The sequence below is a fragment of the Toxotes jaculatrix genome, chromosome 4 (assembly GCF_017976425.1).
Source record: "Toxotes jaculatrix isolate fToxJac2 chromosome 4, fToxJac2.pri, whole genome shotgun sequence".
NCBI classification, from domain to species: Eukaryota; Metazoa; Chordata; class Actinopteri; family Toxotidae; genus Toxotes; species Toxotes jaculatrix.
This window is the reverse complement of record NC_054397.1, coordinates 16,291,438-16,310,110: the sequence shown is the minus strand read 5'-3', so window position 1 is coordinate 16,310,110 and position 18,673 is coordinate 16,291,438. Positions and strand designations below refer to the sequence as shown.

At 41.3% G+C, this 18,673-nt stretch overlaps 1 protein-coding gene across 1 annotated transcript in view; it reads left to right on the top strand.

Annotated features, from left to right (window-relative positions):
* Positions 1 to 18,673, top strand: part of ntn1a (netrin 1a) — a 56,920-nt gene that overhangs the window by 18,323 nt on the left and 19,924 nt on the right. The window contains exon 3 of the mRNA XM_041036499.1: positions 13,857 to 14,045. Coding sequence (XP_040892433.1) covers positions 13,857 to 14,045 — 189 coding nt within the window. The remainder of the gene's footprint in view (positions 1 to 13,856; positions 14,046 to 18,673) is intronic.

Sequence of the window (18,673 nt, the reverse complement as noted above, 5' to 3'; positions counted from 1 at the left end):
TCATCATTCCCCCTCACGCTGCTGTCTGCATGAAGTTCGCCTTTAAGGCCAGATGCGGTAAAGAAGTGTGATATGTTCCACAATGATCATTGAGCCCAGGTTCTGATTTACCTTGGCTGAGACACTTAAAATGTCTCTCTGATTGCACACTTTGACAACCCAACCTCACAGTCTGTTTACATTCTGGCTTATATTGTATGCTGTAGCTGGGCAATCATGCACTGCTCCTAAAGTGCACAGGAACTTTTATCTATGCATAGACAGCTTGTTGTTCTTTTACATTGGTAAACTCCACCCTAGGAGCTGTACAATACATTTTGCCCCTCTACTGGAGTACTGAATGCTCGCCAGTAGTTTTTAGATTCAAATTCATCCTCTGGTTTTCATTTGTCTGTGAGTAGGTCCGTTTCTGATTTCAGCCAGCTTGTGTGTGTTAAAAGCCCTTTGTGTTACGATTGGAAGACTGTCATTCATCAGGACAGTTTGGAGAAAGCCTGCAAAGTGATGCACAAGCAAGCGCATGTAAAGCCGCCACTGCACACTCACACAGTAACTGCCTTTTCCACAATGAACTCCTGTAGTCACAGTAATCAGACAGGGATGTTGAGATGATTTTTTTTTTTTTTTTTATTGCTGTCTGGCCTTCAGCCAAACCCGCCCCCTGACAGTGTTAAAAGTAATTGACAGGTTGTAAAAGAGCCACAAAAGGTCAGGTAGTGGATCTTCAATTCATTGTGAGTTCCACCGGGAGGGACGGACACAGAGGGATGGAGAGCAGGAGGAAGAGTCTTTTTTAAAAAAAGACTGTCTAGTTGAGATTTATTTCTTTTCCGTTCCATCTCACCACTCCTCCGTTCCCCTTTGTCACTAGATCAACTTGTGTTTCAGATGATTCAGCCCCTCTGCTGTCCCCTCTGCTCCTCTGGCTGTTTTCATGACTTATAAATTTTATAGACAAATTTGTCTCAATGGTCAAAGCACCACTCACTAACGACATCTGCAGCAGGGAAGGCCCAGTTTTCCCTAGAGGAAAAAGGAAAGGAGGAGGAGGGTCAGGGCCCATTTTGGAGGAGTGGTGACTTAGTAATGGGGACTTGCGTCCCCATTACTAAAAGGAATGCGTGGGGTGTATGCGAAGGTCAAAGGTTTCCCACCTGCTCAGCATGGCCACGGTGCTGTGGTTGCTAATGAGCCTACAATAAAACAGTGTGGTTGAGCAGAGCTTAAGTTTAGCATTTACTGCCCGCTGAGGTGATTGTTTCTGTAGAGATTTGGAGGTTTTGTTTTTAGAGAACTGTAAAACTGATGTGTAGACATTTGAATTTCTTTTGTTCTGAGCACTTTAAAAAAATGTATATCCTTTTTTTAAATGACTAGAACAAACATTTAGTCTCAGGTTTTGATCCAGCATATATGAGAAGTCCTTAAAGTGCTCAGAAAAAAATGGAAATTTGAACATCTAGATTTCCAAGACAACTAGGCAGCTTCATCTGCTGATGAAGAGCAAGCAATTGGATTGAAAGCCCCAGAACGGCTACTGAGTGGACCCTGTGGTGATATTTTTGTCAACGGCTTTGTCGAGAATGAACTTTCAGTCTCAGTAAAGGGTGTGGCCAAAAGGGAGAAATTTCCAGAGAAATACTTGTGTCAATAATTTCCATCATATCTTAGACACTTCAGAGAAAAAAGTATCCAGATTGGCTGATACAACGTGCGTTTTTTTTAGGGAGTGGAAACCATAAACATTTACCCAGTAGAAAGAAATCCAAGTGAGCATTCCTATCTCATCCCTAATCCAAGACTCATCTGCTTACCCTCAAGGCTGAGTCAGTCCAATATGGAAACACTTACTAAAGCAAGGTAGGGAGCGCCCTCTCCCACAGGACTCTTTTTCACAAACTGAAGGTAGGAAAAGTGTATGAAAAAACAAAAAACGCTAGCAAGTAAGCGAGATAAAGATGAGCAATTATGATGGCTGATGAAGATATCCAGTGTCTTTTCTTTGTCTTTCTCAGAATCATGAAGGAGGAAACACTCTCTGCCTTTTCCTGCCCAAAGGGCCGAATTAACTCATCTAATCTTCTAATCATCTAATCTTCAAACACTGTTTATTTTCTCAGCTCACAGCCGCCAATCAGTGTTGGCTGACTGCATTCTGCTCAAATATGCCGGGTTTAAAATCTTTAGTTAACATTGTTGGAGCAGAGTGATTGCCTTAATTGCAGAGGCTATGGGATTAGTATGAATCACAGTTATGGAGAAGCGTGAGTTAGCTCGGTGTGAGCTCTGTCTCATTGTCTAGCTCTGACAGCACTGGCCCATCCCTGCCAGCCTCGGGGCCAGCAACGCACAGGACGACCTGCCAGGAGTTATGTGAACCCAAAACACTATGGATCTTCTAGTCCCTTAGAAACCAAACTCGCGGGGTAAATAGACTGGAGGTGATGTTTGACATGAGCGGGGAGAGCCCTTGTTTAGGGAAGATTTGAAGATCTGTCTCGAGTGTTTCCGATGTTAGGTCCTCTCAGTGAAAGCCTGAGCAGTGTTTGTGGATGCGTGAGGCTCTAGGCAGAGGAGACATGGTTAGGTAATGGCTGGATGTAAAACAATAGAGAGCAAAGACTGTGGAGAAAGGTTATTATAGTTGGCTTTGACAGCCAGTTTGATGACAGGGTGCTGCACTGCGGTTGCAAACCATTGCACAATTGATTTACAGCTAATACTTGAGGAGGAGGAGGAGGCGCGAAGTCTCAAGTAGTTCACACTGTGATTATCAGATCAGACACTGATGGCAGGAAGAAACGTCAGCCACTTGTTTCAGTAATCCACCCTTACTTTTGTAAAGGAAACATTGCTCCAGCAGTCAAACACAATACATTTATACAGCATTCCCACTCCTAGCCCTTCAGTAAAAACCAAACCGCTCTCATAAGTAAAAGCAGAGATTTTTGGTCTTTCTGCTACGGGAACTGTAAATCCAGTTAGTTCCAATCAGCATCACGCTCAGGAAAAATCTTTTGCTTTCGTGCCACTACATCCGTTCACACATGAAGTTCGTGAATATCGAGGTGATACAGCTCTGCCAGCGCTGTCAGGTCAGGTTCCTTAAAGATTTATGTGTAATAGAAACGTACAGGCTGCATTCACTGTCTAATCTTTCTGGCAAACACTACACCATCCTGTTAGCGTGTATTATTTCATCACACAGCGGAGCGTTGTTTGGAAAGTTTGCGCAGATGCTGCTCAGAGCATCGCATCGCTCCTAAAGCTGTCAGTCCCTCACGCTATTAAGACAGCTGCTCTTAGTGGGTATTGTTCAGCGGGGAGCTATGGGGGACCTGACAGGCCTAAGGAATCTTTATTCACCCTAAAGATCCTTTCACCGCTATAGCCCTGAATAGGACCTGCCAATGTCATCCTCCACCCATGGCATTTTTATGGCATAGCTGACATACACACAACGCACTCTCGTCAGCCCCTCCGTGGCTCTAGCTGGGCTCCCTTTATTTCAGCACTGTATGTCAGCTGTTTTTTTTCCCATAGACATGAATTGGAGGAGATCTTTTCCAGGCAGCGCCACTTTATCTCGGAATTACTCACGCAAACACTCACGCGGACACACACACACTTTAAGAGCGATGGGCTCACAAATAAAGACAGATGGGCAGAGAGAAACTGTCTCTCTCTCTCTCTCACACACGCACACACAAGTGCACAATTTTTCACAAGCACACGCATGCACACCTTCTCACACACACACACCCACTGCTCTATACACACCACTCAGACAAAAGACCCTTGATTACTCAGCAAATGGATGCACCACTGATCACAGGCCAGCCCTTTTACAAACTGGCCTATTATGCGGTCTCAGCGTGGGGTGGAAGTGTTGCAGGGGCCCAAGGCAGTGTGCCTGTGGAGGGCTGAAGTACACTGTATGTGTGTGTGTGTGTGTGTGTGCACGCACCGAGGCTGAGAAGTGCTCCCATGCTGCGCAGCCTAACGAGAGGGCAGGTCAGCCATTAAATGGGCACTAATGCGGGAAATTGGAGGCCATTAGGCCTTTCTTTGTTGTTGTGCCTCTGTGTGGCTATTTAGACTCTTGAAAAAGGAAAGGCCTTATTAGCCCCCACATGGAGACAGAGAGTGAATATATGGGCCATTTAACTCCGCATGGAGCAGGCTGGCCTGCTGCCGGAGGCTGCTGCAGATTGTGAGGCTGTGTGCGCACAAATCTACAGTAAATGAATTTCAAATGTTGCGAATGTGTCAAACGCTTTCCAAACACATTTGTGTTTTGTGTTTTCGAAAAGTTTGCAGGTCATTCTGAAACACAAAAATTCTGCATTTGTGTTTCATCTGCCCTCACAGAGAGACGGGCCACTGGAGCCAGCAGCTTTATGCTGCATCTCTCAAGTGGCTTTCTGCCATTTTCACAGCAGAAAATGGTAAAATGAAATATCCACAAGCACAGAGTCTCAGAAATTGATCACATGATGTGAGTGAGTCACCTGAGAACATAAGATATTCCTTGTTTTATTCCAAGATTTTTTGTTCTTCAAAAAGCTAAATTTTTTCTCCCTTCACTTCAGGATATTAAACCAGCATTTTGAAATTGAATTTATGGATGGAAAATGTGTAGTAAAGGATCAAATAGAAAATGATGCCTTTATAAATATATCGGCTTTAGCGTTAACATACTGAAAATTATGTTAAGATACATTCAAATTTAGCAGTGCAGTAACTATGTAAAAACATTTTTTGACAACTGTTAACTGACTTATTCAGTCCATCTAAGGTTTGTAAGAGCTGCCATTCTGTGTACAAAGGGAAATTAAATGGATGAAAAAATAAAAGTGTGTGAGATGTGACTTGTTTAAGGAGCTTTATAGATATGGAGTAGACTTTGCAGTCTACTGTAAATCCGTTGCTTAACATTAACCTTCGCTCCACTGCTAATAGCTTCATGAGGGATCCCTGCTTGCACTGAAGCAAGGCAGTTCTCACAGCTCTTTAATTGCGTCGGTCGGATAATCAGACTACATTTTATCACCCACTGACAGAACATGCATCGTAGCCTCTGCCTGCATGCACTGGGAATTGCATAATTTACCCAAATATAAGAAAACTTCTGAATGTTAAATTATGAAATAAAGAAAAGAGAAATAAATAAACAGACTGGGTGATATGAAAAAAGGGTCAGACAGCTGAGTAAAGGCTGCTTGACTGCAAATGGAATCTGTCCACTGTAAATCAGTCCTCGCCGCATTTTTAATCTGCCTTTGATAACCCTGCAGGACTGATGAATATTCTGTATGACTTGATCTCAATTAGCCAAGTCTCCTTGAGTCATGCTTGGGATTTAACAAGCAGCAGACTGATCTCTTTCCCTCCCTCTGTCCACTTCATCTTCTTCTTCATTTTTTTTTTTACCCAGATTTTTCTCTCTTTTTTTCCTTCCTTATCTCTCTCTGTTTTCCTCATTCTTCCTCACTCTCTTCCTTACCCTTGGTACAGTGTCTGTGAGACAAAGTGCTTATTAAAAATACAGTGGGTGTGAAACATGGGCTTCTTTGGGGGCAGCTGAGATCCAGAGTTTAGCTGGGGTCATTAGAGACCCAGTGAAGAGGGTTAGAGGGCTCACAGGGGGCTAAAGTGCTGCAGCTAATTGGCTGCAATAAAGGAATTAAATTAGCCTGACATAATCTCTGCAGTGGGCGCCTCATCCTGCTTTGCTTTCCCTGTTTCCACTCGCCTACACCCTTGCTCCATCACCCCAGAGTTTCATGGCATTCCCAGGGTGCTCCCCAATACACACGAAGCATCACACACACACACCCATCAGAGTTGACCCCAAACATCCTCCACATCACCGTTGGTGCCCTTCTTTCTCATTCCTCTTTGTTAGACTCAAAAATTTTCCCTCTCTCTTTGTTCTGTGTAATCTTACTTAGCATTGTGTTGCAGCAGAAAATGTGGGAATGAAAATGAAAATGAGGCTATAGAAATGTTATGGAAACAGAAAGGGTCAGTTTGTTTCATGAAGGTTGTTTTGACACTTTGGTATAAATTTTTAGAATAAATATAAAAATATATATATATTTTTAAGTTGACTTTATCATGTTGTTTCAGAGTCTGGTTTTCTGTTTATCCAAATTTCAGATGAGTACAGATCTTGCAAAACCCCTTAAAACTTTTTTAGTTAGTTTTTTAGTAAGGTTTTTTTTTTGTGTTTGTAAATTTAGTAGGAGCGGTCAAAAAAGTCTTGCTTTTCTCTTTTCTTGGGATGCTTCTTTGCTGTGAATCAAAATTAGAAACGTGTGGTGAAAACATGGCACGTAGCAGAATTTTAAAATGAAGGACGGATTGCATATTAGAGTAGAAATGGGCACAGACTTCCTGTGTCAAAGCCACGGTTTAATACAGTGTAAAGAAGAAGTGTGTTTATCCTTTTGTACATCAATTAAACATATTGTGGCAACATTTCATGAAAGGGAAAAATAATTTGCTTGTTTAAAAAGATTAATTGAGCTGGTAATGGTAAATTACATTTATATAAAGCTCTAATTGTGTCTAAAGAGAACATTAAACACAAAACACTACCTCATCAATCATCTCAATCCCTCAAATGCCTTCAATTAGCTTTTATTTTATTCCTAAATTCCTGCCTTTATCACACCAGTGTCTGGATCAACAGACACAAGATAAAACAAGTATTGTTCTAATTCATAAGAGTCTACATAAACAGTTGAACACAGAGTCTGGAAACAGGATGCAATTAAATTAATTGTTGCCACGAAACACATTTATACGTTGATACGTAACAAAGGGCAAAATAGAGCAGTACATCTTGGTTATAGAGTGAACATAAATATTTCTGTAGTTTCACATCATTCAGTGTTTTGGTTCAACAGTTATAATGGAGGCTCATAAAAAAGTGAAATTCTTCAGTTGTTTTGGGAGAAACAGTCATTATCAGTGATGGGTGATTATTTCTTCATAGTGAAATTCCATCGTCGCCGGTGAATCGCATTCTCTTCGTTCGTGTGGTCCGACATCAGTCGAATATAGGGCACTACCAGAGGTACCTGTCACCAGGATCGTGTTTTTAAATCGCTCCTCCCTGAGAGAATATCAACAAAGAATTAATCGGGCCTCAAAATGATTGTTTGTGATGTCTGCTTCCAAGACAAAATGCCAGACATTAAAGGATGATGCCAGTTTTTTTTTTTTTTCTTTTGTTATTTTGTGCCAATTGCTGAAATGTCATCGTTTTATTTACAGTAACATTTTTTCCGGCTGCTTTCTGTTTACACTCAGCACAGTGATGTAAATATTTGAGCTAATTTACCACCATTCGGTCTTGTGCAGTTTAAATAACAAACAACATAATTTTTATCATCATTTATTATCATTATTATTCTTAACTGATGCAGCATTATGCTTCGCTCTGCCTCCTGTCAACAGTGGTGGAATGTAACTAAGTACATGTACTCAAGTACTGTACTTAAGTACAAATTTAAGATACTCGTACTTTGAATTTTCCACTTCACAGCAATTTATACAATTTATTCAAGATTTATTCACAGCTCTACATTTATTCAACTGCACTGAGCACTTGTATTTTTGACACACTGCATTTAACACATTTTGCAGATAAAACTTACTTTTACTTTAGTAACGCATTCAATGCACGACTTGTACTTGTAATGGAGTATTTTGTGATATTGTGTGTGACATTGGTGCTTTTACCTAACGGAAGGCTCTGAATGCTTGCCGCACCATTGCAGTACAGTTACCTGACACGCATGGGAAGGAAAAGGAAATTTAAATCTAAGTCAAGAAATAATTTTTCACAAATATGGTGCCAAATAAATGTTTGTCAGATTTATGAATTTTATTTAGGAAAATGTTTTCTCCAGGACAAAGTTAATTTCTATTTTTTTTTTTTTTTTTTTTTAATGTCATGTTTCTATACATTCTCATATCTTATTGGTAGTACTTTAAATTGCCTTGTTGACAGGTGCCATAAAAATACAATAGTCTTGGCAGTACTGCCTGGTCTTCTCTTAAAAAAAAGTTGAAGGGATTATGTCATGGATTGATTAACATTTAAATCAAATATCAGCAGCAGACACTTTCAAACGAGCTTTAACTTGTTTGACAGCATGATCTGTGAAAAACAAAGAAAAAAAAAAGTGCAGCACCAAACACAGTGATTTCCTTGATCTGCCTTAATGGCATTTACACCATGTGTGTATGTGTCACATGATCGCAGTTACTCATCAGATGTTCACACACTGGATCTCTGAAACGGATCCGTGTGGGGTTTTGTGTTTGACACACATCTGATCCCACGTTTGGCCGTGACAAGCAGAAAAACCTCCCAAACTTTCCCGGCATGTGTGTCACGTTTCCCCTCGGACCAGACCCCCTTACAGAGTGAGAGAGAGAGAAAGAGAGAGAGAGAGAGAGAGAGAGAGAGAGAGAGAGAGAGAGAGAGAGAGAGAGAGAGAGAGAGAGAGAAAAGAGCAGCTGCCTTCAGGTTAGCAGGCCAGAGTGCATCCAGCTACAGTGTGCGTGTGTTTTTCTGTTTGTGTGAGACAGAAGGAAAGATGGATGCTTTACAGACTGTTATCATCAAATTAAACGCACCATACAGTATATGAAGAGTTGTTCAAGTGTGATCAAGCTGTTCCAGATATTTTTATGAAAACATTTGCAGAAATAAGCTGAACATATACTACCTGAAACTTTCTCTCTCCTAAACCCTCTCCAACCCCAAACACAGTACAGGCAGGGGACACCTGATATTTTTTCATTTTCTCTTGTGGGGGTTTAGAAGTTAATCTGATTACTTTTTGGGGGGAGGGGGGGGACCACTGGATTAAAAGTAAACTGTTCATGTGTAGACTCCCCTTGGTGTTTGTTTAAAAGCGGCAGGACAGAAAAGCAGAGCTCCTGCCAGTCTCCCTGCTCGCAGGCGGTGGTGTTGGGTTTTGGTATTCTGTCCTGTTTTCGGTGAGCGCTGGAGGTGACGGCAGCAGGGAGGCTGACATCTCCTGAGAGCTGTGGAAAAATAACAGACTCTTTGTCGGAGCATGTGACCTCCACAGACCTCACAAAAACACAGGAAATTTCTGTTTGATGAAAATGTTGATGATAGTGAAGACAGTCATTTGTCACTCGGAGTGGTTAGATAGTCAGAATCTGGTATTGTGGTCTGATATTCTATGAAAATACTCTCTTACATTTTCTGATCATTTATAAAGCTCTTTTTTCCTTGTTTGTGTCCTTGTAATCGGGCAAGTGAAGCGCCAGCAGCTAGAACAAATCCAGCATGTGGATTTGGAGCGAAAGTGGCAGAGATCAGTTGCTCGAGTGTCTCTTTAGAACAAATCGAGGCTGTGACCGACATTGCTCAGTTACCAGGCTTATCGTAAGTACGAGCTTAACCTCAACCTCCAGCTCCATTGCTTGAATTTTCCCTCTAATTAGCCGAGGGAAGGCTGCCTCTGTGCTGCTACGAGACTGAGGTCAGTTGATAGAGGCTGGGAACCACTCAAAGAAACTAATTAGCCAACTTTCCAAAACACACTCAGACATCGCGCTGAGGGCGCAATGTTTCCTGGGATGTGCGGGAAACAGCAACAACCAATAAACAAATCAGTTTCCTGTTAAATTCTGCGGTTGGAGGTTAAAATTTTCTAACAGCTGCAAGGCTCAAACGCAGCTTTTCATCATTTCAGATAGTTGTGGTCCACATTAGAGGAGGTGTTGAAAAGCTTTGGGTAAACTTAGCTTCATCCAGCTAATTCAATTACACTTGTTTTAAAGGTATCAGTTCACACGTCTTTTTACTGCTCACCTGGGGGCAGTTCCAGCCACCGACTCACTAATCCAGCCTGAAGCAGTTAACTTGATTGAAAACAGGCCAAACATTTTCAGGGTGTCTTACGAGGAAAACTTTCTTGGCATTAATTATCAAAAGAAAAATTCACCACATTAAAATTTACAACGCTATTCAGATTGTGCCTGATGAGTTCTAGTGTTTTACTTAACAACATTTTGCATTTTTTCTGATATTTGTTATTCTAATTCTTATGTAATTTATTGTTCTCACATTGGCACAAAGATTAAATGCTGAATTACTGGAAGCTGGGAGCAAACCTGTCTTTAAAGTGCACCTGGCACTTAAAGTGAATGCGTGTGTGTGTGTGTGTGTTTTGGTGTGAATTCTTTGTTTGCCGTGAAGGTGTGTGAGCTGATTGCTTGACTGAAATAAACTACAGCTCAGCTTTTGTGTCTCCACTGAAGGGCAGAAACCCTGAATCCTGCTAGTTGTAAAGAGCAGGTGTGAGGATGTGTGTGCTTGTTTGTGTGTGTGTGTGCAGCAGTTGGCCTCTTTGCCATTATTTGGCACTGTTATCACAACGGTTCTCTTTCCTGAAAAGAGATGGCAGGTATTTCAGCAGCAACAGAGAGCGGCGTTTCCTGAGGTGTTCATTCTTCATTTGTCTTGGTGTCTCTCAGCGTTATGTAGGAAAACGAAACAGAGGAAACCTCCACCTCCACTCCTAGACCTGGGACAAATAATAGTGCTATGTGCTTGGGAATTTTTAATGAAAGGGACGAAAAAAGAAAAGGAAAAAAAAAAAATCTTTTACCTCATATTTGGTTCTCTGTCATTTTGGACTAGTTTTAACTAAAAGCTCAGCTCTATTTTTAGCTCAGTTTTTAGGCTGCAGAGGATACCAGGAGTGATCTCACCGGTTGCGTGTGACAGCCATGTTTTATGTCTCTCTAGTCCACTTTAATTTTGTTTTACCTCTAAGAGAAAGCAGACAGCAGCTGCTGCCCCAGTATAAGTGCATGATGCAGGAGTTTTAATTCCTACTACTGCACTGAGCTGTGACAGAGACGATGTTGTTCTGTTTAAATGAGCAGATACTGTTCATCAGCCCAGTCATTTTGATGTGGAAGTTAAAACTTGTACTGAATCTGTGTTGCTTCTGCACTTTTAACTATGAAATTTAGTTTACCAGATTTCCACAATACATTTGTGAGATGAAAAATACAAACATTAAATTCTGAATTTGCAGTAATAAAGAAGCCTTGGGAATAGAGAGCCTTGTCTCACAGGGGTTTTTGAGCAGGACTGACATCATAATGTTATCTTTAAACACGAGTTGATTATTTGCATGATAGAGAATAACGAAAGGAAACAGGTAACTCCACATGAATGGACAACACTGTGGTGCCTGAATGACAAGCGGGTGTTTTAGAACGCCGCAGGAAACCTGATAAGCACACGCCAGACAAATCACATATCGTCTTACAAATCTTCAATTGTTTTTAATCAAATGTGCTTTAATTTGGACGAGGCCGTGATGATGTAATTTTTAAAACAGACTGCGCACATGAAACAGTTGGAATTGCGCCAACGATAACACAGTTTCCTGAGTTTTCTTCGCCGCAGACAACGTGAGGGGTATTGTGTGAAGGAGCTGACATCATGCCCTGTGTCAGTGAGTTTAGATAAAGTGTTTCTCACTCGTCTCCATTATCTGAGACAATATCCTAGCTTCAAACACAATGTGGCCCTCTGCCCCACACCTTCGCATCCAGATCGTATACTGTCACTACAATAACCAACATGCCTTCCAGGACCACAGCATTATTCTCGCCGGGGCCGTGCAGTCTGGTGGGCTAGAATTCCCATGTCTTCATTTTGGGTGGGTGTGAAACAATCTTTGTTGTGTAACAGAGATATGTGTGCAGGTCTGAGGCCATGCACTGATCCGCCACCAGCTTTACTCTTCTATACAGTGATCCTTGTTACCTGCAGGCGAGCTCTCAGATAGCTTTCACCAGCTGTGGCCCAGAGCTGGAATGACTGAGCTGGACTGACAGCCAGCTCGAGTTTTTCAACACACTGACACAGATTATTTGAGAGCTGTCTAAACAGGGAAGAGTTTAATCCACTCTGTTATTTTAGGATCTCTGTGACTAAAATAAATACCAATTTACTGACAAAATATCTGTGAAAGAAAGAAAGTTTTATGCACATTTATCTCTGCAACCTCTTTTATAGCTTAACAATTCTGTGCAGATACACACACACACACAGATCAGGCTGTGGCTATCAATGGGCTTTAGGGGTTTTCCAGTGAAACCAGGAAGCAAAGAATCTGCTCTGCTGTCTGAAAGGCTAACAACATGAGCCATGCACACATGTAAATCTAGCTTAAGACAACAATGAAAACATCAGCTCTGTGTCACTTCAAGAAAAAAAAAAAAAGGTCTGAATCGAGTCAGGTGAGTCCAGGGGTAAAGATGATCGTTTTAACCCGAATCTACTGAAAGTGAAATGTCACAAATCTTATTTCCACTGCAAAATATCAAGTATATATCATCATTCTCTTATCTCATTGTATTAAAAAATTAGTTTTCAGCACATGGGTGATTCAGAGTCATTACATACTGAGGCTTAGGACAGTCTGACGCAAGGAGGGAGAAGAAGCACAGAAACATATCACTAATTAAACCCATGCTGTCCTGCAGGAAAGTCAGACAGCTGGGAAAGCCAAGTCACTGCTGATAAGGCACAGAGATTACAGTGTGTGTGTTTATACCGTATGTGTATTTTAGAAAAGATATTGTAATTAGGTCCTTGGAGTGGAGAGAAGGAGCCTCCGGGGTCCCAAAACAGACACACACACATCTAGAAAACATACACCCAGAAATTCACAGAGTAAATATGCAAACACATACACACACACGCACCAGTAAGAAGCCAGGTTGACGGATGCAAGGGGAAGTAAGAACTGCCCTTATGATGGGCAGATGATGAAAAGAGCTGTGTGAAGAGGTGGTGCAGAAAAACATGGACAGATGAACCAACCATGGGGATCCCACTTGGACCCAGACAACCTCCATTTCCATACGTGCACACACACACATAGAGTACAGTATGTGCTCACACACAGTAGAGCCACAAACTGTATCAGAAGTGTTGCTGTTAATAATGCATGAATGTGTCTGTGGTGGTGGAGGACCGGTGTCTCGGACGGCAGGCCTTAATGAAGTTGGGCATGTCTGCCTCACTCTGCTGCCAGAAAGTCATGAATAAACATCAGCCGGCTAATTAAACTCAGAGCTGGCAACTGTACTCATCAGTAAACAAGCGGCAGTGAGGGGTCTCGCACATGCTCAGAGGGATTTGCAGGGAATGGAGGAATGGTAATACCAGGCCTTGACTTTCTGTTTAGTACAGTATGGACTCTGGAGAGCAGGAGAGGACCTTAAAGAAGTGAAAGGGAGTGAGAAGCAGGGAGAAGTAAGAGACAGAAAAAGACAGCTGGGAGAGAGGTAAAGAAAGAAAGAGATGAGAAAAGGATGCAGTGTTTGACCTCATTATAGAAAAGTTCAAACTCTCTCACCCTCCCTCAGTATCTGTGGCGGCTCGGCATCAAGTCAGATTTAAGTCTCTTAAACACAAACAAAAGATCCTCGCAAAGACAATAATTTACTACAGCCACAAAATAATACTTCAGCTGGCAGCTGTTGTTTAAAACTGTATGTCTGTACCATAGGAGAATTTACTGTAAGGAAAAAAGACATTATAAAACATGAATGGACCTGAAGGACTCAAATTCTAACATAAGGTGTCCGAAACAGAGGTGGAAGATTCACTGAACAAAACCACAGCATGGAAATACTCTGTGACAAGTCAAAGTCCTGCATGCAAATTTTTTCTAAAGTACAAAGGTTTTAGCATCAAAATACACTTAAAGTACCAGAAGTCTATTCAAACTAATTTAAACTCTTTGCATCCTTCTTTGTCTCCTCCATAGCCTGTAACTGCAACCTTCACGCCCGGAGGTGTCGTTTCAACATGGAGCTGTACAAGCTGTCGGGGAGGAAGAGCGGAGGAGTCTGCCTCAACTGTCGCCACAACACAGCAGGACGCCACTGCCACTACTGCAAGGAGGGCTACTACAGAGATCTGTCTAAACCCATCTCACACAGGAAAGCCTGCAAAGGTACAGTGCCCCCTTTCTGTTTTGTTTTTTTAAACTTTATTTTCTTTTTGGCCACCACAGCTCACTTCTGTCATTTTTTGTGAGCAGTTTGTTGGCTTTTACACAATTTTTACACAAAAATAAGAGAGTAGAGCTAAAGAAATCAGTCCTTACACAGAAAAGTTTGAAAGTACATGTTGTGCAACAAGCCAAATTAGACTATTTTTTAAGATTTTGCTATTTAAAGACAGCTTTACACTTGTGATATGACTATGGGATTTTCAAATTTTTATCAATACATTTATTGAAGGAAATAGAAAGGCATACATAGCAATATTTGCACAGTCAATACCAGCCACTACTGAAATTATTTAGGTCTGAAATGAAACAGTTTTAGATGAATTACAGGAAGTGGGGGTGGGGGGGGGGGGGGGGCGCAGTCTTTACATTCCTGAGCCTGTCTCACCCTCATCTCCCTCTGTCAGCAGAGATGAGTTGGGGGTCTGCTGGGATTGTGGAGGTCGTGGTGGTATGGGCGGGTTGGGCTGGGTGTTCCCTCATCGACACTGAGTTATTTGGCTTCATTCGGGTGGGTTAAAGGAATGACAGGACAAGCAAAACAAACAGAGCTGAGGTGTGAAGTGATCCAGGTCAAAGATGAATGAGAAGCCAGGAAGATCGGTGGAAAAGCTGCAGAGAAAGGGAGGAGACAAGGCAAAAGTCAGGTTCAGAGGGGAGCGGCAAGGGAGTGAAAAATGGGAAGGGAGGGAGGGACGATGGGCAAGAAGAAGAGGAGGAAACAAGGAGGACAAGAGAAACACACCCCCACGCAGGTGTGCCCACCACTCAGTGCTGGGATGAATCGCCTGCCATCAGCCCTCACCATAGCTAATAAGGGTCAAAGAAAGAGAGGAGGAGGAGGTGGAAGGAGGAGGGGGGGGGTTGATAGAAAAGAGAGAGGGTATGTTTTCTCACCTCTTCTGTTGCTGCAGGGAAAGATAACAGGAGCTGAATCCCTGTGCAAACAAGCCCGGAGACACCTCAGAGTAGCTCTGTATAGAGACAGCTTGCGCACACATAAACAGAAATACACGCATACCTGACTGAGGGTTTCTGAGCGTCCACCTCCAAAGGCAGCGCATGAGGAAATATTAGCTGCCTGCTGACAGTTTAATCCTGAGTTTTCTCATATCATTCACCAGGGGGTAAATAAACTCACCAATCAGTCAGTTCAATGTCTGAAGAGTAAAACATCTGCAACAAAAAAACAAATCTATAAATAGGATGTTGGTTGAGATGAGAAAATAATCTGTTAGTTCCTAATTTTTCCTTTTCAGAGTGTTCAAGTGCATTTTTCCACGATGACACACTTAGTGCTGCTATAATAAAAACATTGGTCAAACTAATGCAAAAGAACTTCACACATGTTGCATTTAGTCTCATTAATTTCCCGACATCCAGCAACCATTTCAAGCACGTTTCATTCTCTGCATGCACACAAATTCATAACAAAGCTCTCTGACAAATGCATCCATTTATTCACCCCTCCAGCTGCTCATGACTGATATTCCTAGACTGACATTAACACCTTCCGTGGCTTTGGGCCCATTCTCCTGTCGAGCAGGAATGCAAACAGACATTCATCACGTCAGGACGTTGTGTATCATTAACCCTTATCCTCTGCTGTGTCTACCAGGCAAGCTAATTGTGGAGATTTAACATCTTTTTTTTTTTTGGTGTTTTTACATCCCTTCTCATGTGTCCAAGACTTGATTCTTTCAGCATCCCATAACTCACCTTCATGGGGGTTTTTTTTCTTGCAACGGACAAGTTAAGATGCCTCAAGGTCCTGCTGTGCATTTCTCCACAGATTTGTTTACTTGCACTTGCAGACAAAAGCTAGAGTTTGCAAAACACCGACAAAATAGCCGACAAAATATTAATGCGGAAGTACAATTACCAATCAAGAAGATCTGTCCCAAAATACAGCAAGTGTTTTTATCCCATTTTTATATTCGTGTATGGTAAATAATGGCATCGTATTAGGATTAGTCATTTGCTGTATGATTTGACACTATACCACAATTTTATGTAACGCATTACACATTTTAGATGGTGGGGACCTTCGCATTTTCAATCAGCACACAAATGATTAGTCCAGCATATTTTCCGATGATTACAGTCTGTTTTTATTACTTTTTTACTGCTCACACTGGTAAATTTCTCAGTGTGTTATAGCCACTGAAGCTTGGAAGCAAGCAGGCAACATTTGGGTCATCAGAGGAGAACAAATGCATTAAGGGTTCCCATGTTCTGAGGCAGATGACCCAAATTAAAGCATAAAAACATGAGCGAAAACCTCAGTTCATGTAACGATAAAATGTTTTTTACCATAACCAGAAAACAGCCTGTCTGCAGTAAGAAAAATCAGTTTCCACTGATGTGGAAATCTGCTCTCATACGATGTTGGTGACTAATTTGATGTTAGGAAACTCTGGATAAATGAGTCATGAAGCAAAAGTCAAAACAGCACGTCAAAAGCTGTGAAAAATGCACCTGGTGCGGACCTCTGGCATCTGGAGTAAACTGATCATGTATAGTACATGTGCATCTGGATCTGTGGGGCTGGGTCTATATTTTATGTGTGTGTAAGGCTTTTTGATAACTAGAGCTACTGATTTGGAGCCTGACAGGAACTTGGCCTCCTTCATCTTCAGCTGTCCTCTATGCATGGTGTCTGTCTCTGTGCAGGCTGGCTTTCTCATCTTTTCTGACTCTGTCCGGTGCTCTTGGTCTCACTGCTAATGTGAAGTGTACATGCAACTAGAAGTCATTTTTTTACCATACTCAAGACTACTATATGCATTTCAGTTGTATAAACAATGTAAGAAATAACAGAGTCAAACTTTCTTTTAAGAGTCATGAGTTTTCTTGTGCTCTTCCTCACTCAAAAAGCTACTATGTCAACTGATTGAGTTCTTTCCAAGCAAAAATATTCCCTGTTTCCAGCTTCATACATGTAAAGATTTGCCGCTTTTTGTGTTTCATATTCATGTTAATTTAATACCTTTGTGTTTTGGATTGTTGGTTGGACAAAACAATCAAATTGAGGATGTCCCCTTGAGATCTTAAAAAAAAAAAAAAAACAAATTGCAATGGTCATTTTTCACCATATTCTGACATCTAATAGACCAAAAGATAAACTGATCTATCAAATATATAATCAAGAGATTGATCAATAATGAAAATAGTAAGTAGCTGCAGCTTTAATTATCATTCTGATCATCTTTACTGACATTCTCATTATTCAATATAAGCACCACTGTGCACACTTTCAGTGTCATACACTGATTTAGTGTAAAAAATAAATAAATAAATAAAAATGTCAGTGCATTATGTTAGCCCCATAAACCCTGAATGGAATCTCAGAACAATCAGATGATACGATCTATAATAATATTATTGTTATATGATAATTATAGTCCCAAAGGCTCATAGCTGGAGTCACGTCATACACTCATTACATCAGAGTCTCCAAACTTGTAAATACTAAATCATCTCACCCACACCAGAGACTCAGTTCTGACTCCTTCACATTCTCTGCTGCCTCTCAACAAAATGAAGTATAAACACATTTCATCATCATTTATAAAATTGTCAGCTTACCCAAACTGTTTTGTTCAATTTAATCCATGAAATTTGCCAGAGTTTATGCACCTCCCACCTCTCCCAGCCCGCAGTAATTATACGCAAACACTTGTCCAAGTTCTACTGAGGTATTCAGTTACATCAAAATAGACTGACAATAAAGGGTTGTGTTAATTACCCCAAGCTGACAAATGATACGAAGCATGAACTGTTTCTTCTGCCAATTAAAACATTTTTGCAAACTATATTTGGAAAGTTACAGATGAAGACTTTAAGGATGTGTGTCATTGTATTACATGCTTTCTCTCTCTCTCTGTTTCTCTCTGTCTCTCTCTGTTAATGAACTTGTGTGTTACCACACACAGATTTTTTCCCTACATCAAACACCTTTATGTGCTTTCGGAGTCTTGCCCTGCCAAATTCTCTCAGGTTTACCACATCATAACTCAAGATAATTCAATGAAACTCAAACTGCAGAACTAATTTCTGTCCGCTCGTCAAGCAGCGCGAGCTCTGCACCGAAGTGACAGCAATTAAAGAGGTTTGGTTATTTATTGAATTCAAAGAGAGAGGGGGCCTTTTGCTGTGTGGCTTTTGGAAGAGAATGAGCGCCGTAAGGAGCGCGGGCAGGTCGAGGAGCACAAGAGTTCGCTTTTATATGCGTAACACAATCCTCCCCGAAAGCAGCTCATTTCCATAGGAGGTCATTACGAGTAAAAGAGTGCAGCAGCTTTATCCACTGCAGAGCGAGCCCTGCCTGGTGGCTACATTTACATGCCGAAATTTATAAGTTCACCCCTCATTGAGTAAGAGTGTAAACACGGAATACAGTTTAAACAGCTCTTGTTTGTATAACTGTTTAAAGCCTCTGAATAAAAGACAGAGTGTGTTTGACATAGAATTGCATGAGTTTAACTTGAAAACATGGTAGTGAGATTAAAACACACCAAGAGATACAGCACTCTAGGTGGTCTTTGAACACATCTGACAAATAACTGAGA